This window comes from Canis lupus, chromosome 27, assembly GCF_003254725.2.
Source record: "Canis lupus dingo isolate Sandy chromosome 27, ASM325472v2, whole genome shotgun sequence".
NCBI classification, from domain to species: domain Eukaryota; kingdom Metazoa; phylum Chordata; class Mammalia; order Carnivora; family Canidae; genus Canis; species Canis lupus.
In genome coordinates this window covers 29,162,806-29,179,441 of record NC_064269.1, presented here as the reverse complement: position 1 = coordinate 29,179,441, position 16,636 = coordinate 29,162,806, and the positions used below count along the sequence as shown (strand labels likewise).

General features: G+C 33.1%; 1 protein-coding gene and 1 long non-coding RNA gene across 3 annotated transcripts in view; one reads left to right on the top strand and one right to left on the bottom strand.

Moving 5' to 3' along the window:
* LOC112665454 (uncharacterized) overlaps positions 1-16,636 on the top strand; it is a 113,948-nt gene that overhangs the window by 44,832 nt on the left and 52,480 nt on the right. The window lies entirely within an intron of this gene.
* RERGL (RERG like) lies at positions 638-16,303 on the bottom strand. The gene is made up of 5 exons (XM_025455230.3): positions 15,775-16,303; positions 14,352-14,408; positions 10,369-10,442; positions 9,337-9,485; positions 638-6,977 (listed from the first exon to the last, which is right to left on the bottom strand). The coding sequence occupies exons 1-5, from the start codon at positions 15,875-15,877 to the stop codon at positions 6,695-6,697; spliced, it is 666 nt and encodes a 221-aa protein (XP_025311015.1). The 5' UTR covers positions 15,878-16,303; the 3' UTR covers positions 638-6,694.

The window sequence follows — 16,636 nt, the reverse complement described above, 5'->3', positions numbered from 1 at the left end:
AAGAAAAGGGCAATATGTTGTAGCTATTGGTACCAGGCAAACTATGCATTTTCAGTCCAGAAGGTAGCACAAACATAAACTATGATTTAACCACTCATTTCAATTCTCAATTCCCTTAGTGAAGTAGAGTTTCTGCTAACTGATTTCTGTTATATGAAATTTCAATGCTATTATAAAGTATCATTATTCAAATTAAAATTAGAATTTTAATAGAAAATTGAGAAGTGGCAGATTCAGTCAACCCAACTAGTCAATGTCTCAGTGAAACCCTCATGATTAAAAAATATATGCTAATGTGTTCAAATTAAATTTTTTCTAGATATCACTCGTGGTTCTCTAAAGGTAAAATAAAATTACTAAAGCTACGTGGTTTTATATTTTCCTTATAGAAGAAATTTGTTTTTTAAAAGATATTTAGTAAAAGAACATCATTAATCAAAGTTCTGTGGTTATCTTCCATCATTTTCCATCAACAGTATTTGGTGAGTGTCCTCTACTAGGTAACTGACACAGCAGCAGGTGTTAAAGAAAAAGAAGTAATACAAGCATTTGCTGCTCTATTCCTGATTTTTAGAATACTGAGTGTCACAAACTAACATATTTATTTTAACAAGAGAAAATATACTAGGAGAAAATATATTTTTCCAAAATATTTATTTCACTTTACATATAGTGTCGAAGTTACATGTTATTCACTATTATAAAATAAGATACTCAAAGAGCATATATTTTGTTTTTGTACAAAATTCTCTTTTTGTGAACTTTTCTTTTTGATTTAATTTTCAAATACTTTATAGAGGTCCACCAATTCTTCTTTGAATTGTGATGTTTGCTGAGAAGAATAGGAATATTACCTCACAGTATTTCAGTTATATTTCTGTTTCTTCTGAACTGTTTAATGTCATTTTTATCTCATGCCCACTTATTTTAACTATAATGCTAAATTGACAAGCAGCTACTCATTTTTTGTAGCTACAAACCAATTGTTCTAATACTTACATGTATCCTATCATTCCCCATTTTATAATTGCACTATTTTTTTCTCTTCTAAAGGGATCCATCCTGGAATCTGTCCCCAATTTTACAATTTTGAATGTAACTTTTATCACATATATTAGTCCTCCATTTTTCTATTATTTTGCTATTTCTATTATTTCCCTGCTTTTAGTTCACTTGATATTTTGTATTCCTTCTGACTGAATGGGTTATTATCAGATTAAATAGTAACACACACACACATATATATAGTTATATATTGTTATGTATAGCAATATATCTATAGGCACAGATTCACAAACACACATTGTGTTAGTCTTACTCTACAAATATGTTAAACTTTAAAAAGATGTTATTAAAAATAATAAATAATTTAGAATGATCAAATCCCATAATTTTTAAACTCCTTCTTAGCAGGTTTTGCTCAAAACCTCTCTTATTGTGAGGAATGTTGTATAAGTAAAATATGGACTTCTTTTAGTCTAGGCCTTAAAACTTTCTGATGAAAGTCAACCAACTGGTTATTTTTAAAATAATTGTCATTTGAATAACTTACACATTCTACTTCCACCTCAACCCAAGAATTTTAACCCACAGATGTGTTTGTCTATAGAACTATTCCCAAATTATGCAAAACTGGTTAATTTATTACCTTGAAAGTAAATTTATATCTGGAAAAATACCAGTCTAATATGTGTTTGAATGTTTCCAAGTGTCTAGTTATTAAGTAGTCATCTTCAGTCCTATAAAATGGTCTGGATACTACAGTGGTAACTCATGGTCATGCTTCCATAAATGGCAAGTAATTTCATCTTTTACTCGTTTTTGGTGTTCTGGTTTTTATTTTTTGTTTTTGTTTCTTTCTTAATTCTTTTTGTCTTAGTGGTTCCAGGATTACTAAATGTTGGTGAAATTCCACATTGCAACTAGTACTTCATCGTCTGCTAATTCCCTCCTTAGAGGAACTTACATTTATTTCCATTATTAAAAGTAAACTTAAATTGTATTTCTATCCAAAAGAAAGAAAAACAATTTGTTTGGTAGTTTATACATTTGAAAATTATGACGACTTTCTTTGCTTTGAAATAATATATTGTCATTATAAAGTATATTTCCAATTTATAGTGTGTCTTTTTTTTTTTCCTTGGGAATTTAAAATACTTTAAATAATTTGGACTTTGCCTGATTCCCCCAGAATTGTAGAGTATGACTGATAACTGCCTTTAGAATCCCTAATAGCTAAATTACAATTATTATGCAAAGTCCTACAATAGACAGTTATATGGATTATTAAATGACTTTGCCTTTTTTGCAAACTATAATCATTTTCCTTTATTAGCTGAAGGATTTCATAATTTAAGGAAGATGAGAAACCTATAAGTCACGCTTTCAAATAAGGAACATGGATATTGCAAACATTAAATTCCCCCATAAAAATGTTAAGGCATCATTAAACTAGGTTCAGATTAATACAATTCAGTCAACTCTAGATAGATATCTCCCATAATAAGCTGAAACAATACCTAGTGATCTAAGATGTAAAATATTTTACTACAGCCAATTTATAAACCTATAAAACATACAGGTATCATTCAACCTCTTTATTAATAGTGCATACCTTGTATTAAATCAAAGCCATTTTAAAGGCCCCTCCCTTTTGGCATTCCCTTCCTGGGCTGTTGCCCCTCATTCTGTGTTATCTCATTGAAGCTCATCCAAAGTGAATGACAGCATCTTTTTTTACTAGAAGCAGCATAGGCAATTCCCAGCCTAGTGATACAGCTTAACTCTCTCAGAGATTTATAGACACACTTGCTATCTTCCACCTACAACATTCTATGGTCTAATGTTGATGTATTTGTTTCTCTGTAAGCAGATGTAGTTTTCTCACTTTGGAAAACTGTAATTTATTATTTTTTAGGTTTTTGCAAGTTATTTTACATGTGAATTATAGTCACAAGAATTATAGTCACAAGAAAACAAGTGAATTATAGTCACAAGAAAATTATAGTTGGGACAACTTCAGGTCTGGACTATTTTGAAGCTAGTTGGAAGAATCCTTTTTTTCACCATTTTTCCCCAGTAAGAAAGCCAAATATTTTGTATTGTCTGAATTGCCAAAAGTTTTAATAAATTATCTACTCTAATTATCTATTATCACATAACAACCCCAAGACAATGGTTTAACAACACCCAAACAGCAACAATGGTAATTATCCTCACAAATCTGCAACTGGGGCAAGATTCTCTGGGCTAACTCATCTCTGCTCTATTCAGCATCAGCTAGTCCAAGGTTAGAAACTAGAATCACCTGAAGATTTGCTGACATATTGGGTCTCTAGTCAGGTGCTTTCAGGGAAGCCAGATTCATACATGTTGACTCATGGCTCCCAAAACTGATTCCCAGGGACATTTGAGAACAGATAACATAGGAACAGATGGGAGCTCTAGCACCTTTCCCAACCTGGTCTCCTAAGTCCTATCTATTACTTCCACCTTATTCCGTTTTTTAAAAGAGAGTCAATAAGGGCGATTCACAATCATGGAGAGGGGAATTAGATTTCACCTTTTGATAGAAGAAGTGTCATAAATGTGTGAACATGTTTTAAAACTGTCACATCATAAAAGAGGAAATTAATCCAGTAGTTTTAAATATCACTCTGGAAATAATCAGGTGTGCATTTCTAAAGTTGCTTCACAGACACTGCACTTAAAATGTAAATTTTTTTAATGTAAAACTGCTTTTTTCCAGGTTGAGGTAAATTGAAAAACAAAATTGCAATATGATGGGTTAATATACATATATATTGTAAAATTATTACCACAATCAAACTGCAATCAATTAACACATTTATCACCTCACATAGTTATCTTTTGTGTTTGTCTGTACAAGAATGTTTGTTTGCATTGCCATGTTCCACTGATTCCTTATAATGAGATGCATTATCCCAAATCATCCTGACAAAAAAAAAATCAAGGTACAATAAATAAAATTTAAAAATATATATGAACATTAGTATCCTTAACAGGAATTTTGAACTCTGAAACATCACAGACACATATGCTTGGATTAAGCTATTAAAAAATTTTCCTACCATTTTGACATTAAGAGTTCTTGCGTATAACATGAATCAATATGTTGTTTTTCATACAAAATCATCCCAAAAGAATCTTTCTTAAAGTAGGAAAATAATTCTAAAGAATGAAGACTAAATCTCTAAAACTGAGATTATCCAAGAGGATGAGGAAAAAAAATTAAGGTATAATGATTAAACTGGTATGTATTTACATATAAACATATACATATAATGTCATTGAATATTGAGACTATAAAAGATTAATAAAATCCTTGTAAATAGTTTTTTATTATTTTATAATCATTGTAAATAGTTGACTAAAAATATTATATCACTGAATTTTCTAACATAACATCACACAATAAGAGTTTATTTCCCATTTACATAGCAATCTAACCTGAATGTCCCTAGTTGACAGAAAGCTTTCCTAAGCTTGTGATATTAGTCCCAGTCATAAGAGGACTGGGCCTTATTACATGGAGGCTACCATGAACTTCATTAGCAAATTATCCCATTTGCCAGAGCTTCAAGATGTATACTTGGTGATCTACCCTTTGTATGTTAGGAAAGGTGGCACATGGTACAGATTTCTAGGAAGCAATCAGTGGTTTTGCCAGTTGGTCAGAGACCAGTATAAAGTAAAACTGGAAGACAGTGACAAGGAAGACTAGAGAAAAAAAATGTATGAATGGATCTCTTAGAGAGGGCATAAAATATACATATCTTTGTGTATCATGTCACTGCCCATCAGAGTGCATCCACCAAGGAAAAGTCACTATACAACCAGATGGACAGGATGATCTGTCCTGCAGATATCAACTTGCCCCTTTTCTTGGCCATCTTTGTGCTTACAAAATGGATCCAGGATAACAGTGGTCACAGTGGCATGGATGGAAGCAATGCATGAGCTTATATGGACTCTGTCTCCATCTAGCTGATTAAGTATGTCACTTCCAATCAGCCAGCCAGGATTAGGAAAGGAGCCTCTGCCCCAGATATAGCAGCACTTCTTTGGGGGCTGCGTGGGTGGATAACAGGAAACAAGTTAAATGCTGGCATCCAGATTCTGCTCTTCCAGGATTCTATCACTGGGCTGATAGTGAGAAGCACAGTTTCATGGCAACATCCCTTCTGCCAATCCTGACCTATACAGCACAGTCACAGTTAAGCTTCTCAAAGTTGTCTATGCCTCCTCACCTCCTCAGCAGAGGAAATTCCTCTGAATAGTTCCAAGCAACACAGTCAGACAGTGGGTTTTTGGGCCAACCTGCCACATCAGTTCTAACTCCCCTATCTTTATGACTGTTCTGAGCTCCTTTATATTCTATCATACAGTGTGTTATTATTTCCACTACTTTTACTGTAGTGTATCAAGGCCAGGCTTCCAGGGAACAGCAAAGCTACATGGATGAGCTCTAGGTGTGGCTCCTATAATGTGGAATCATGACTCATGGTGAGGAACACCATGTCAACGAATTCTCCCTTTTTCAGGCTCATGATCTGTGTCACCTGTCCCCCCATTTGCCTACCACCCTCCACTCAAGCTCTTCTTCCACCTTGGCCCCCAGGTTCTTGCCAATACATGTTAACCAGCACCTGTAGCATTGCTTGTACTCTCAGTTTAACTTCCTGGAGACTTAAACTTAGTTATCAGTGATTAGGCTGAGGTTAGGTCTAGACCGTGACTTGAAATGCAATGAGGTCAGCAGCAGTGGTACTTAGGTCCAGAGGGTAAACAGCTGATTTTTGAAGGAAATTGTCCTCAAAGAAATCTGGGAAGGCCCCAAATGTTTGTCTAATACAATATTTCTTTAAGGACAATAAGGTCTTCGAGGTTATATATACTTAGCAACCAGCTTTTACTTTTTCTTTTTCTTTCCCTGGGATGTATGGATCTCTCTATGCACTAAAAACAACTGATCTTTTTTGTATAAAGAGCCATGTAAGTGAATTGTGAGGATTACCCTTCTTAGCAAAGACTACAAGCAGAGGCAGAATTTTTCATCATCAGACCAAATAAAAAACGGCACTTATAGGCAAGGAACTTAACTTCTTATGACCTAAATTATAAGTAAAATAAGTAGTATGAGTAATAAATAATACCAAGATGTAAGCAAGAACTCACTGAATTACTGGAAAGGCACTTTCAAAATTAAATTCATGCATTTCTACTAAATTGTGAACTTTCACAAATTTATAAATTCAGCACTATATTAACTATGTGAAATATAACTACATATTTCATTCAAAAGAAATAAATAAAATAAAGGTCACTTGAGGTCTATGGGATGGTAGCTTAATAAAATTATTAAGCAGAGTTTATTCAGCAAGGCTAACTTCATAGCAATGCATCAATAAATTATAGTGAGTGCTATTCCATGTAATAAAGAAAAAGGTTTAATATATAGTTTTGGTTGTTTGTATCTTGTCACAATACAAGATACAAAGATACAAACAACCAAAAAGGAAAACTATATATTTGAAAACACAGCTGTGGCTTATATTCAGTCATTTCATATCTCTAAAAGAATTATTTTTAATTGCATACAAAGGGTAAATTTAATATCATGTAAATATCCGAAACTGTCTAATATAATAAATCCCCTAGGATTACATGTCTGCTAAACAGATTTCCGTCTCTTTCCAAAAACATTATTGATCAATTTAGCCATTGATTTAGATCCACTGGGTCTTCTCTTTTCTTTGAGTTTGAAGTTTGTCAGGATGTCCTTGATAATTCTGATAAACATCATTTCCACTTCCAGAGATTGCTCTGCTGCAGACAATTCACAGAACTGGCATCGGTTATCCAATGCCAGTTTTTGCCCTTCTTCCCAGCCAACCTCTCGTATGTGACAGAGATCTTGCTTGTTACCAACCAAAATCACTGCTGATTCCACAGCTCTGAAATACAGAACATAACTCTGGAATGATTATTTTACATCTCTTTTTTTTTTCTAATTAAGTAGGTTTATATCAAAATGAATTATGACCTCCCCCCCAAAAAATACTGTGCATGTATGTGTTCCTTATAGTCATATGTATGTGCATGACACATCACCATTTACTTACAAAAACTATTTTATATAGAATGTAATGTGTGACACTGTAGCAGCAAGAATCTTAAAGCAGAGGATCTGCATTAATATAAACCTATTTTTGAATTCTGGCTCTGTTTACTAATAAGGCATGATTGTTACTTTTCCCACTTTCAATTTTCCTCTATGTAAAACAATAATAAAATAGCAGTCATTACATAGAATTCTTATAGAGATTAAACTAAACGATATATATATAAAAATATCTAGTACAGTGACAGGCAACAAAAGATGCTTACCAAGTATTATTTTTCATTTCCTTACCAGTTGAAAGAGAAGGACTAACTAATGTCTCTTTACTGAACAGTAACTGTACTTGAACAATTTAGATATAATTTTCCCAAGGAAAATATTACTCAATACTTAACTACTGTTTGTTCTTTGTTAATATCCATTATACTATACTCTAGAGAAAAATGTTATGATCTCATGACCTTGTACAATTTTTCTATGTATTTAAGAAATATGCTTCTTTGTTAAGATAATTTCTTCAGCAAATATCAATATATTCTCCTTGGTTATAGTGGCACATTTCTAAAACAGAGTTTCATTTGAAGGCTGTCGTAAGACAACTAGTCCTCAAATGCCACGGAACTCTGCCAAGTTATCTACTTTAGAGGAAAAATGGATAAATGCAGTCTTCAACTCAATCTGAAGAGATGTTGTCTTTAGATTCTGCTTAAAGTTGTTTTCATTTCCAAGATGGTGTGAGTGGTGAGGGAAAAAAAGCACTGTATGTGTTAGACTTTGAGGGTATTAATATCTTTTTCTATATAGTTTATAAAATTATTATTAATGGGGAAGATGAAGTGAACTATTTTGAAGTATGAGTCACAGATATCAGATGCAACTTTATAAAACAGGCATATGTTTTTGCTACCCGAGTCTATCTACAGATTGAGAACTGGAAATGCTCTAAAAATTATGTAGTATTTCAAGAAAATTGCCTGAAAAATGTCAAGTATAGGTGTTTTTATTTTTATGTTTTTCAATATTCGTAAGGGATTCTTTTGATTTGGAGGAGTAGCAAAGGAATTTTATTACTATCTCTTACCTAAGTCATGCTGCTTAAATATGAGGCCATTTAATGCTTAAAACAATTTATTTCAGAAAAAACAAAACAAAACAAAAAACAAAACCTGTAATATTAGAGGAAATCAGAGCTGTGAGGTACCTTAGCAAAATCACATCCTTTTCTTCTACCATGTTTCCAGTAGTTTTATAATCAGAAAAATTAGGTCTAGAGATTAAAGTGGTTTACCTAAAGTCAATCAGATATAAACAAGAATTTACATCATTTGACTCCAGGGAAATACCCTTTATTAATTATCATCTCATAGTTTCTTGATAATTAATATTTAAAATAGATATAAAAACACATATACAAATTTTCAGTACTAGCATTGTGTTTGTGCTTCCCATATTAGAATGTTATTTCAGACTCTAAGGGCAACTCTGATCAAGAGCACAAAGAATCCTTTATATCAGTATGTTGAATAAAAATACATATTTTAAATCCGAAAGGCTAAAGTAAAAAATAAGAAAATTAAGTGGGAAATTGATAGGGTTAAACTTATATCTGCTAATGCAAGAATGGTTTGAGGCACAGTTATGTCTTCCTTCATAGTTACTTGTGTCAAAACCATTAACAACGGGAAATCATTGATCAGCTCCTTATTTTTGGAGGTGAAACAGAGAAAAATGTATTCTCATACTCAGAATTTGTAATGGCTTGATTATTCAGTCTATTTTGCTTTGATAGATTGAACAACCCAATGACTAGGAATTGGATGCCAACTGTAATAAATTTGGATTTATTTAGTATCCTTAACATTTTTGTGGGAATGAAAAGGAAAGGTTGGAAAGTGAACTGTCTTGTGTACAGAGGACCATTATTTTGCAAGTGAGTGTCATGTTAACAATAGAAGCTGTCTTGTAAAATAGCCATTTACTCAGAGCAAGTAACTGTTTATGTCAGCCAGGATATAAAGTATTCTCATCTTATTCCTTTTACTACATGTGTAACTCCTGTGGAATGGAAGGTGAATTGTTCAGGGCTGTTAAATTTTGTAATTGGAAGGCTGTATTAAACTCTTCCTAATGATGCTTATAGCTATATGATGATTTACTAAAAAGAACGGAGAGAGGAATGAAGAATATCTTACCTTTTACAATGACTAGTTTGAGGCTCTCGAATTCTGTAGATCAGTGCTTTTGCAAAAGCAAATGAGGACCTGTCACTGATGTCATACACAATAACAAACCCATCTGCCCAATGCAGCTCACTTGTGAGGGAAAATTTTGCTTTCTGTGGCTGAAAATGAATCAAGCAAATTGAAATTGGTGGACTATTCCACGTGTATTTTATACTTTAGACAATTAATTAATGGAAACCCATTTCACCTAAAAGGAACTTCTTAAAAAGATGTATTTGTTTGTTTGTTTGTTTGTTTATGAGAGACACAGAGAGAGAGGCAGAGACATAGGCAGTGGGAGAAGCAGGCTCCATGCAGGGAGCCCGATGCGGGACTTGATCCCAGGTACTGGGGATCATGACTTGAGCCAAAGGCAGATGCTCAACCGCTGAGTCACCCAGGGGTCACTAAAAGACACTTTTAATAAGCTGAAGACTGATATTTTCTCAAAGGTAGTTTCCTTGGTTCTCTCTTCCTTGTCACTCTTTCTTTAATTAAAAGTGATTAAATTTTTAAAATACAGAGGAAGTATAATAAATTTTTATCTATCTCACTTTTCACTAAAAAAATTAAAAAATAATAATTTATTTTAACTTATTTGTCTTTGAATAGACAAAGGAATTTGTACTAAAAATCTACCTTACTCATGGTTTATTGACAGTGGATGGTTACAAATGCAACTTGATAAAAATATAAACTGAACTGAGAAGCCATTAAACTATTAACTTCTAATAGCTATATACCGCGACCTCCTAGAAATATAAATGCGCCTAATATTGCTATTTCAAAGATATTTGTACTATAACATTTTTCAAAACTCTATGGAGAAGCTAGATAATGGAATTTATAATATTAAAAATAATCTTAAAATTTAATTTTAAATTTTAATTAGAATTGGAGATAAATTTCGGTTTTAAGACTGGCAACTTTATTTACATTTACTCTTACCCAATCTTCTTCAAATCATGACTGAAAAAATAAAATTATATCTGTTTTACTTACTTGAGAACAGGGGTCATATATTTCTAGATTCAGTTGCTTCCCTTCCAAATACAAATGCTTACTATAGATAGATTCTGCAAAATAAATAAATAATAAATATTTAAAAATGTATATATTCATTGTCAATATGGAAATACTCCAGAATTTTTCTTTAAAAATTAGCATATATTTGGATGACAGTCTCGCAAATTCAACTAGTCATCTTCTAGTAGAATACTACAGTGGCTTTTAAAAATTATTAGTGGTTAAATACATGTATTTGTTATATTTGCTCATATGTTTCTTACAAATAAACTTTATCACCATATCTATTCAACTACATGCTTTTGTGCTTATATACATATCTTCTGTCCTATAACTATGGATAAGGTATCTATGTTTCTTTCTAAGGCCAATCTATTCATTATGAACTGGTTGCCCTTTACTACTGATGTACTTAAAGACATTACCCCATCAATTCTACCTCTCTCTTCTGAATCATACGTTGCTCCTCTTCACTATATCATTACTAACAGCTGAATTTCTCCAAACTTAACAATCCTTTAGATCCCCCCCAACCTCTACAGAAATTGCCCTATTTCTCTGCTGGTCTTTTTGTGAGTATCTATAACCCCTGTGTCCAATTTTTCTCCCCCAAGTTCTTTGAGTTATTCCAATCAAGCTTTAGCTCAAATAACTGTTCTTATCAAGGTTACAATTTTAGATTCACTGACTAATTCTATATCTTGATCTTACTTGCCTCAGTAGCATTACTATAATCAATCACTCCTGCCTCCTTAAAATGTTTCCTTCCCACAGCTTTCAAGGCAACATACTCCCATGCTTTTTTCTTTATTCCTTGTTGCTCTGTATTAATCTTTTTTTATTTTTCCCATCATGTATTCTCACACTTCAAACATAGGTCCAGTTTATGGATCTCTTCTCTATCTATACTCCCTTGTTAATCTCACCCAGAGTTTTATAAAACAATTAGCGTTGATGGACCCAATTTATTTTTTAAATATTTTTTTTAATTTTTATTTATTTATGATAGTCACAGAGAGAGAAAGAGAGGCAGAGACACAGGCAGAGAGAAGCAGGCTCCATGCACCGGGAGCCCGACGTGGGAATCGATCCCGGGTCTCCTAGGATCGCGCACTAGGCCAAAGGCAGGCGCTAAACCGCTGCGCCACCCAGGGATCCCAATGGACCCAATTTATATCTGTAGTCTAGACCCCTTCCTTGAACTTCAGATGCAAACAACTACTGCTATTGTACATCTCCCTTTGGACACCCAATAGATATCTCAACCTGAACATACTTAAAACTGAAATCCCAATTTCCCTGAAAAGACTCTATCTTCCACAATTTCCCATTTCATTAAGTGACATATTGATAACTCAAGTTGATCAGGTTAACAGCTTTTAGTCATCCTTGATCCTGTCTTTCTCTTACCTCCCATATTTATCCTATTAAAAATTCCTTTTTCATTCTCTTTAAAGTATATTTTGAGTTTGTTTCTTATCTTCTCCATTATTAACACATCATTATTTTTGTTTAGATTATTACCAAACTTCCTAATTCAGCTCTCTGCTTTACCCTCTCCTAACTCCCTTTTCATGCATACTCTATTCTCAACACAGGAGCAAAAGTGAACCTTGTAGCCAAATCCATATCACTTGTCTGATCAAATCTCTCCAGTGGCTCCCCATCTCACTTGAATAAATCAAAGCCTTCAAAATGCCTGAGAATGGCCCTCATTGTCTAGTCCTCCATGACTTCTCTGGCTATTCTTCCTCAAATTATTTGTACTCAAACTACACCATCCTCCATACCATTCCTCACCTCTTCCAGAAATTTCCTGCCTCAGAATTTTGGTAATTATTCCTGCTGTGAGGAATGTAATCCTCCAGATATTTTCGTGGCTCAGTTTTTACCACCAGCATGTGTCTGTTCAACCCTAATTATCCAATTTTAAGTGGTCAAATAGTATAATAGTGCCATTCCCCCATGATGTTTTCTTTTTCTTCATAGCATTTATCATCATGTGATATAACTTATACTTAATTTTTTTAATGGACAGTTCCTTCTGGAATATAAATCTTATGGAGGCCTGGATAATTATTGTTTTCATTCATTTCTATAGCTTTTTTACCTAGAAGAGTACCTGAGACATTGTAGGTACTCAATAAATATTTGTTAAATGAATAAAGGCCTATCTTTCTGTAACTTTTCCTCGGGGTTTAATAAAAGGCCCTACTTCTCTCCAAAATGGCACACTGACAAAAAATCATGCCCCGTTCAAGCAATGTAGCACATAGTTAAAAACATGTAGCAAGCTTTTTGGGAGCCAACTGCAGAGGGTTGGGGATGAATTTTAAAATCCTTTGAGTTTACATTTAATGAAACTATAACAAGTTTCATTAAGCCTTAAAGTCTATTTTCAGACAGTTCCTTCTAACTTCATAGATTTACCACTGACTGTGAATCATAAAATTTCCTTTTAGACATTTAAAAATATCTACTCAAAACTCAAAAACTGCCCGCAGGGGTCACTAACTCTTAACTTTTTAGAATTTTATTATTTTCCCTTTCTGGTCTTCATTTACAAAATGGAGTCATTTTTTTGCTAGTTTGTTCTCATTCAAGGATGACCTTTTGTTCATTCGGTTGTCTTTTCAAAATTTCTCTCTCTCTCTTCTTTTTTTAATGGATATGTACCAGCCTAGAATTGTGTGCACTTCATTTGTTTATAAAACTACTTCTTATAAAAGACTAAGGGGATTTGTTGTTCTTATTTTTGGGTGTGGTTTTATGTTATGTTTTGTTATTCTGAAACATTTTCTCCTGCCTGGCTCCTACTTTGTTTTATATTGACTTTTCTGGCTGAAGTGTTTGACCTGAGAAATGAAGCAATAAGAATTTCTCTTTCTATGTATTTCTTCTTTCTTTAATCAGTTTCCAAGAACTTACCCTAAAATGTTCACAATGTCATATGGACTGAAATAGTATATTAGAAACATGTAGAAAGCAACACAATGCAATACTTTAAAGTTACTTCCTAAAATTCTCCAATAATGCTACCTCATGAATGGAGGCTAATTTTTTTTTTTTTTTTTTTTTTTTTTTTTTGTGAAGGGAGTTATTTCTCATCGAAAAACACACTGGCAATGATAACTTCCTATTACTCTAAGTAGAAATTATTGAAAAAAAAATCATTCCCCTTTCTCCTAATTCTCATATGTTTTTTTAGACATCTATTGTTCTTGTTTAAAAAACAAAGAGCAAAACACTTTTCCCACATGCCTTAAATCAGGTGAGATATTAGTACCATTATATTGATTAATTGCTGAGCCAAAAATATACTCAAAACTCTGCCAAAATTCTTCACTTTTTATTAATGCCCCACTGTGGTATTTCCCATATGTTATGCTAATTCTGATCAAAATAAATTTAGAGCAGAGTTAGTAAAATGATTTTAAGATCATATTAAGGTGCTCTGGCACCTGTTTTAGAATTTCTGTGAAACTTAGTTAAGCAACCTAGATAATTATAATCTTTAATCAGGTAAAATTGTCCCGTTATTTTCACACAGTTTTACAATTAACATAAGCTTTATTTTGTCGTTCTAGTGCTTTTATAATTAATTTGTCCTTATCTTTTAACAGATGTTTATTTAATTTCAGAAATGTTTTATAGTTTACAAAAATATTCATACATGCTTTATAATATTGGCAGGAGGAGAATCTCAGTTTTAATGTTCTAATTTTAGCCTGAAACAAACTGACTTTCTAATCCATCTTACCTAACATCAAGTTGGGTGAATTTTATCATAAAAGAACATTCAAGTACCTATTTTGGCATTTCCAACCAGAATCTGAATAAATAAGTTGCTTAAAAGTGCAACAATAGAAAATTCTATCAAAATGCTTCAGTGATCTTAACTGTAGTTTAATTAAAATGCTGACATTTTAAAGGTGATAAAGTCTCAAGTGGTGACTTACCGAAATTAGAGGCATATTCTCCAATGAATCGTTTGGTAAGAAACCTTACTGTAAGGGCTGCAAAACAAACATGCTGGACTTAGGGTCTCTTCTGTTTTGGGACATAGATAACTTAGCTATGTACATGAAGTTTTATCTTTCAGTTCAAAAATTACCAAGCATTAATGCAGACCTTAAAGCTTTATTAAATTCTAGTCAAAATAATAGTCAGCAAGATTTTCACCGTACAACCATAAAGATTAAAAGACTAGAAAGAAAGTGATCTGTCTATTCAAATCACTATGTAATTAATTCATGAATGCAAACAGGTAAAGCAGCTTGCCTTACTTAACAGAAACAGAGCTCTCATTAGGTTTGAAACTCAAGAACTATATCATCTCTTTATATTCTTTATTGTATTAAATCTGGTTCCAAGGTGCTGTATGCTAATAATGACAAAGATAAGATCAAGCTTTTACAGTTGTTTGTGAGGATATTGGGACTTCAAAATCCAGGAAACCAGAAAAAGGATCTCTATGGTCAGTTGCAGCTCCTGGGTCTGGCCAGCTGTATGGTTCATGAAGTTCGGGTAGCTCTTTGGTGGCATCCTGGCCACCATCATAATGGAACCAAAAACAAATTCCAGTAAAATAAAACAAAACCATGGCTTTCAAAATCAGGGCACCAAAAAAAAATAATAATAATTAAAAAAATCAGGGCACCTGTTGCTCAGTCTCCAGCACCTATAAAGCCATGCCTGTCCTAAGTTTTCTCACTTCAATAATACTGCATTTAAAAAGTAATCCACAAAAAAATTTAAAATTAATAAAATAAAAATAAAAATAATCCACAGTTGTACATGGATGGCTCAGGCAATTAAGCGTCTGACTTCAGGTCATGATCTTGGGGTCCTGGGATTGAGCCCCGTGTCAGGCTCTACACTCAGTGGAAAGTCTACTTGTCCCCCTCCCTCTCTCCCTTTGCTCCTACCCCTGCTCATGCTCTCTCTCAAATAAAATAAAATAAATAAAATAAAATAAAATAAAATAAATAAATAAAATAAAATAAAAATCTTAAAAAAAAAATACACAGGTCTTCATGAATTCTTCTCTGCCCTTAGTCTCAGAGCAGAAGAATCAGTTCAAGACTATTGTTTTGCCACTAGTGGATGTGAGGGCAGGTGTGGTGGAGTGAGAAGTAGTTGGGACAATGAAGGAGGAATTTACTATTATTCCAAAGAATTTTAAAAAAGCATAAATTAATACTTCAGTTATCTTCCTCAAACTGTTTATAAATTCTATAAATATACAGTTAATTGCATTATTACTCATAAAAATGAAAACTCTTAATGAAAAATAACATTATATACCTATATCTATGAGATCAATATACTTCTCACTCTTTTTGCATTCTGAACCATGCCATAGGAAACAACATAACTCACCAGATTTGCCTGTTCCTTCACCACCCAAGACAGCAAGCTTCACATCATTCATCTTGTCTTTCTGCTCCTGTCTTCTTGAGCTATACTGACTTGAGCCTAGCATGTGCTTTTAAAATACTTTTTAATAATGCTGCTATCATTTCTCTAAGGCCAACTCCGCCCCACACTCTTACCAGTCCAATAATAACTTTATAAATGTTTTCCTGGAGTCTTTTTAATATATTCCATTAAAAAAAAACACTGCAGTTACTATTTAGACATAAAGTCAATAGTTCTTAAGTCAATAGTTCAGAATTTCACAGAAATTTTGCAGAATTTCTTAACTAAGCTAAGAAAGCTTAGCCCCCAAGCCTCTATTTTTATGTACACAGACTCTACTTTTTCCTAGGACCTAGAAAAGTGATTTCTCTTAGAAAGTTTTTAGTGAATGAATATACATTCCTATAAACCTTCTTAGATTGGATCAGTTTTGATTTTTCTCCTAATACCTGAGCCTACATCTTCTTGGGCTTCTCCTGTGAAAGACAAAGGGAATAAGTAAACTTGGTCATGAATAGAAATGAGAGAAGGAGGAGGATGGCTTTTCATATGTATTACTTTAGGGTTGACAGCAGGGCACATAAATACCCAGCCCATGTTTCCAAGTCTTGTGAGGCTCTCAATGAAATATATGGATGGACACTACAGGGTTTTACCCTTCCAATGTCTTTCTTAAAAAGCAATCTCTCTGTCTCTCTCTCTAAAATTTTATGCCAATAGAAAACAGTAAGGTTTCTGAGAAAAAAAATAAAGCAAGAAGCTTTATGTTGCTTAAAGAACAATAAACAAAAATCTATCATGTTCCCTTCTATAGTACTTTATA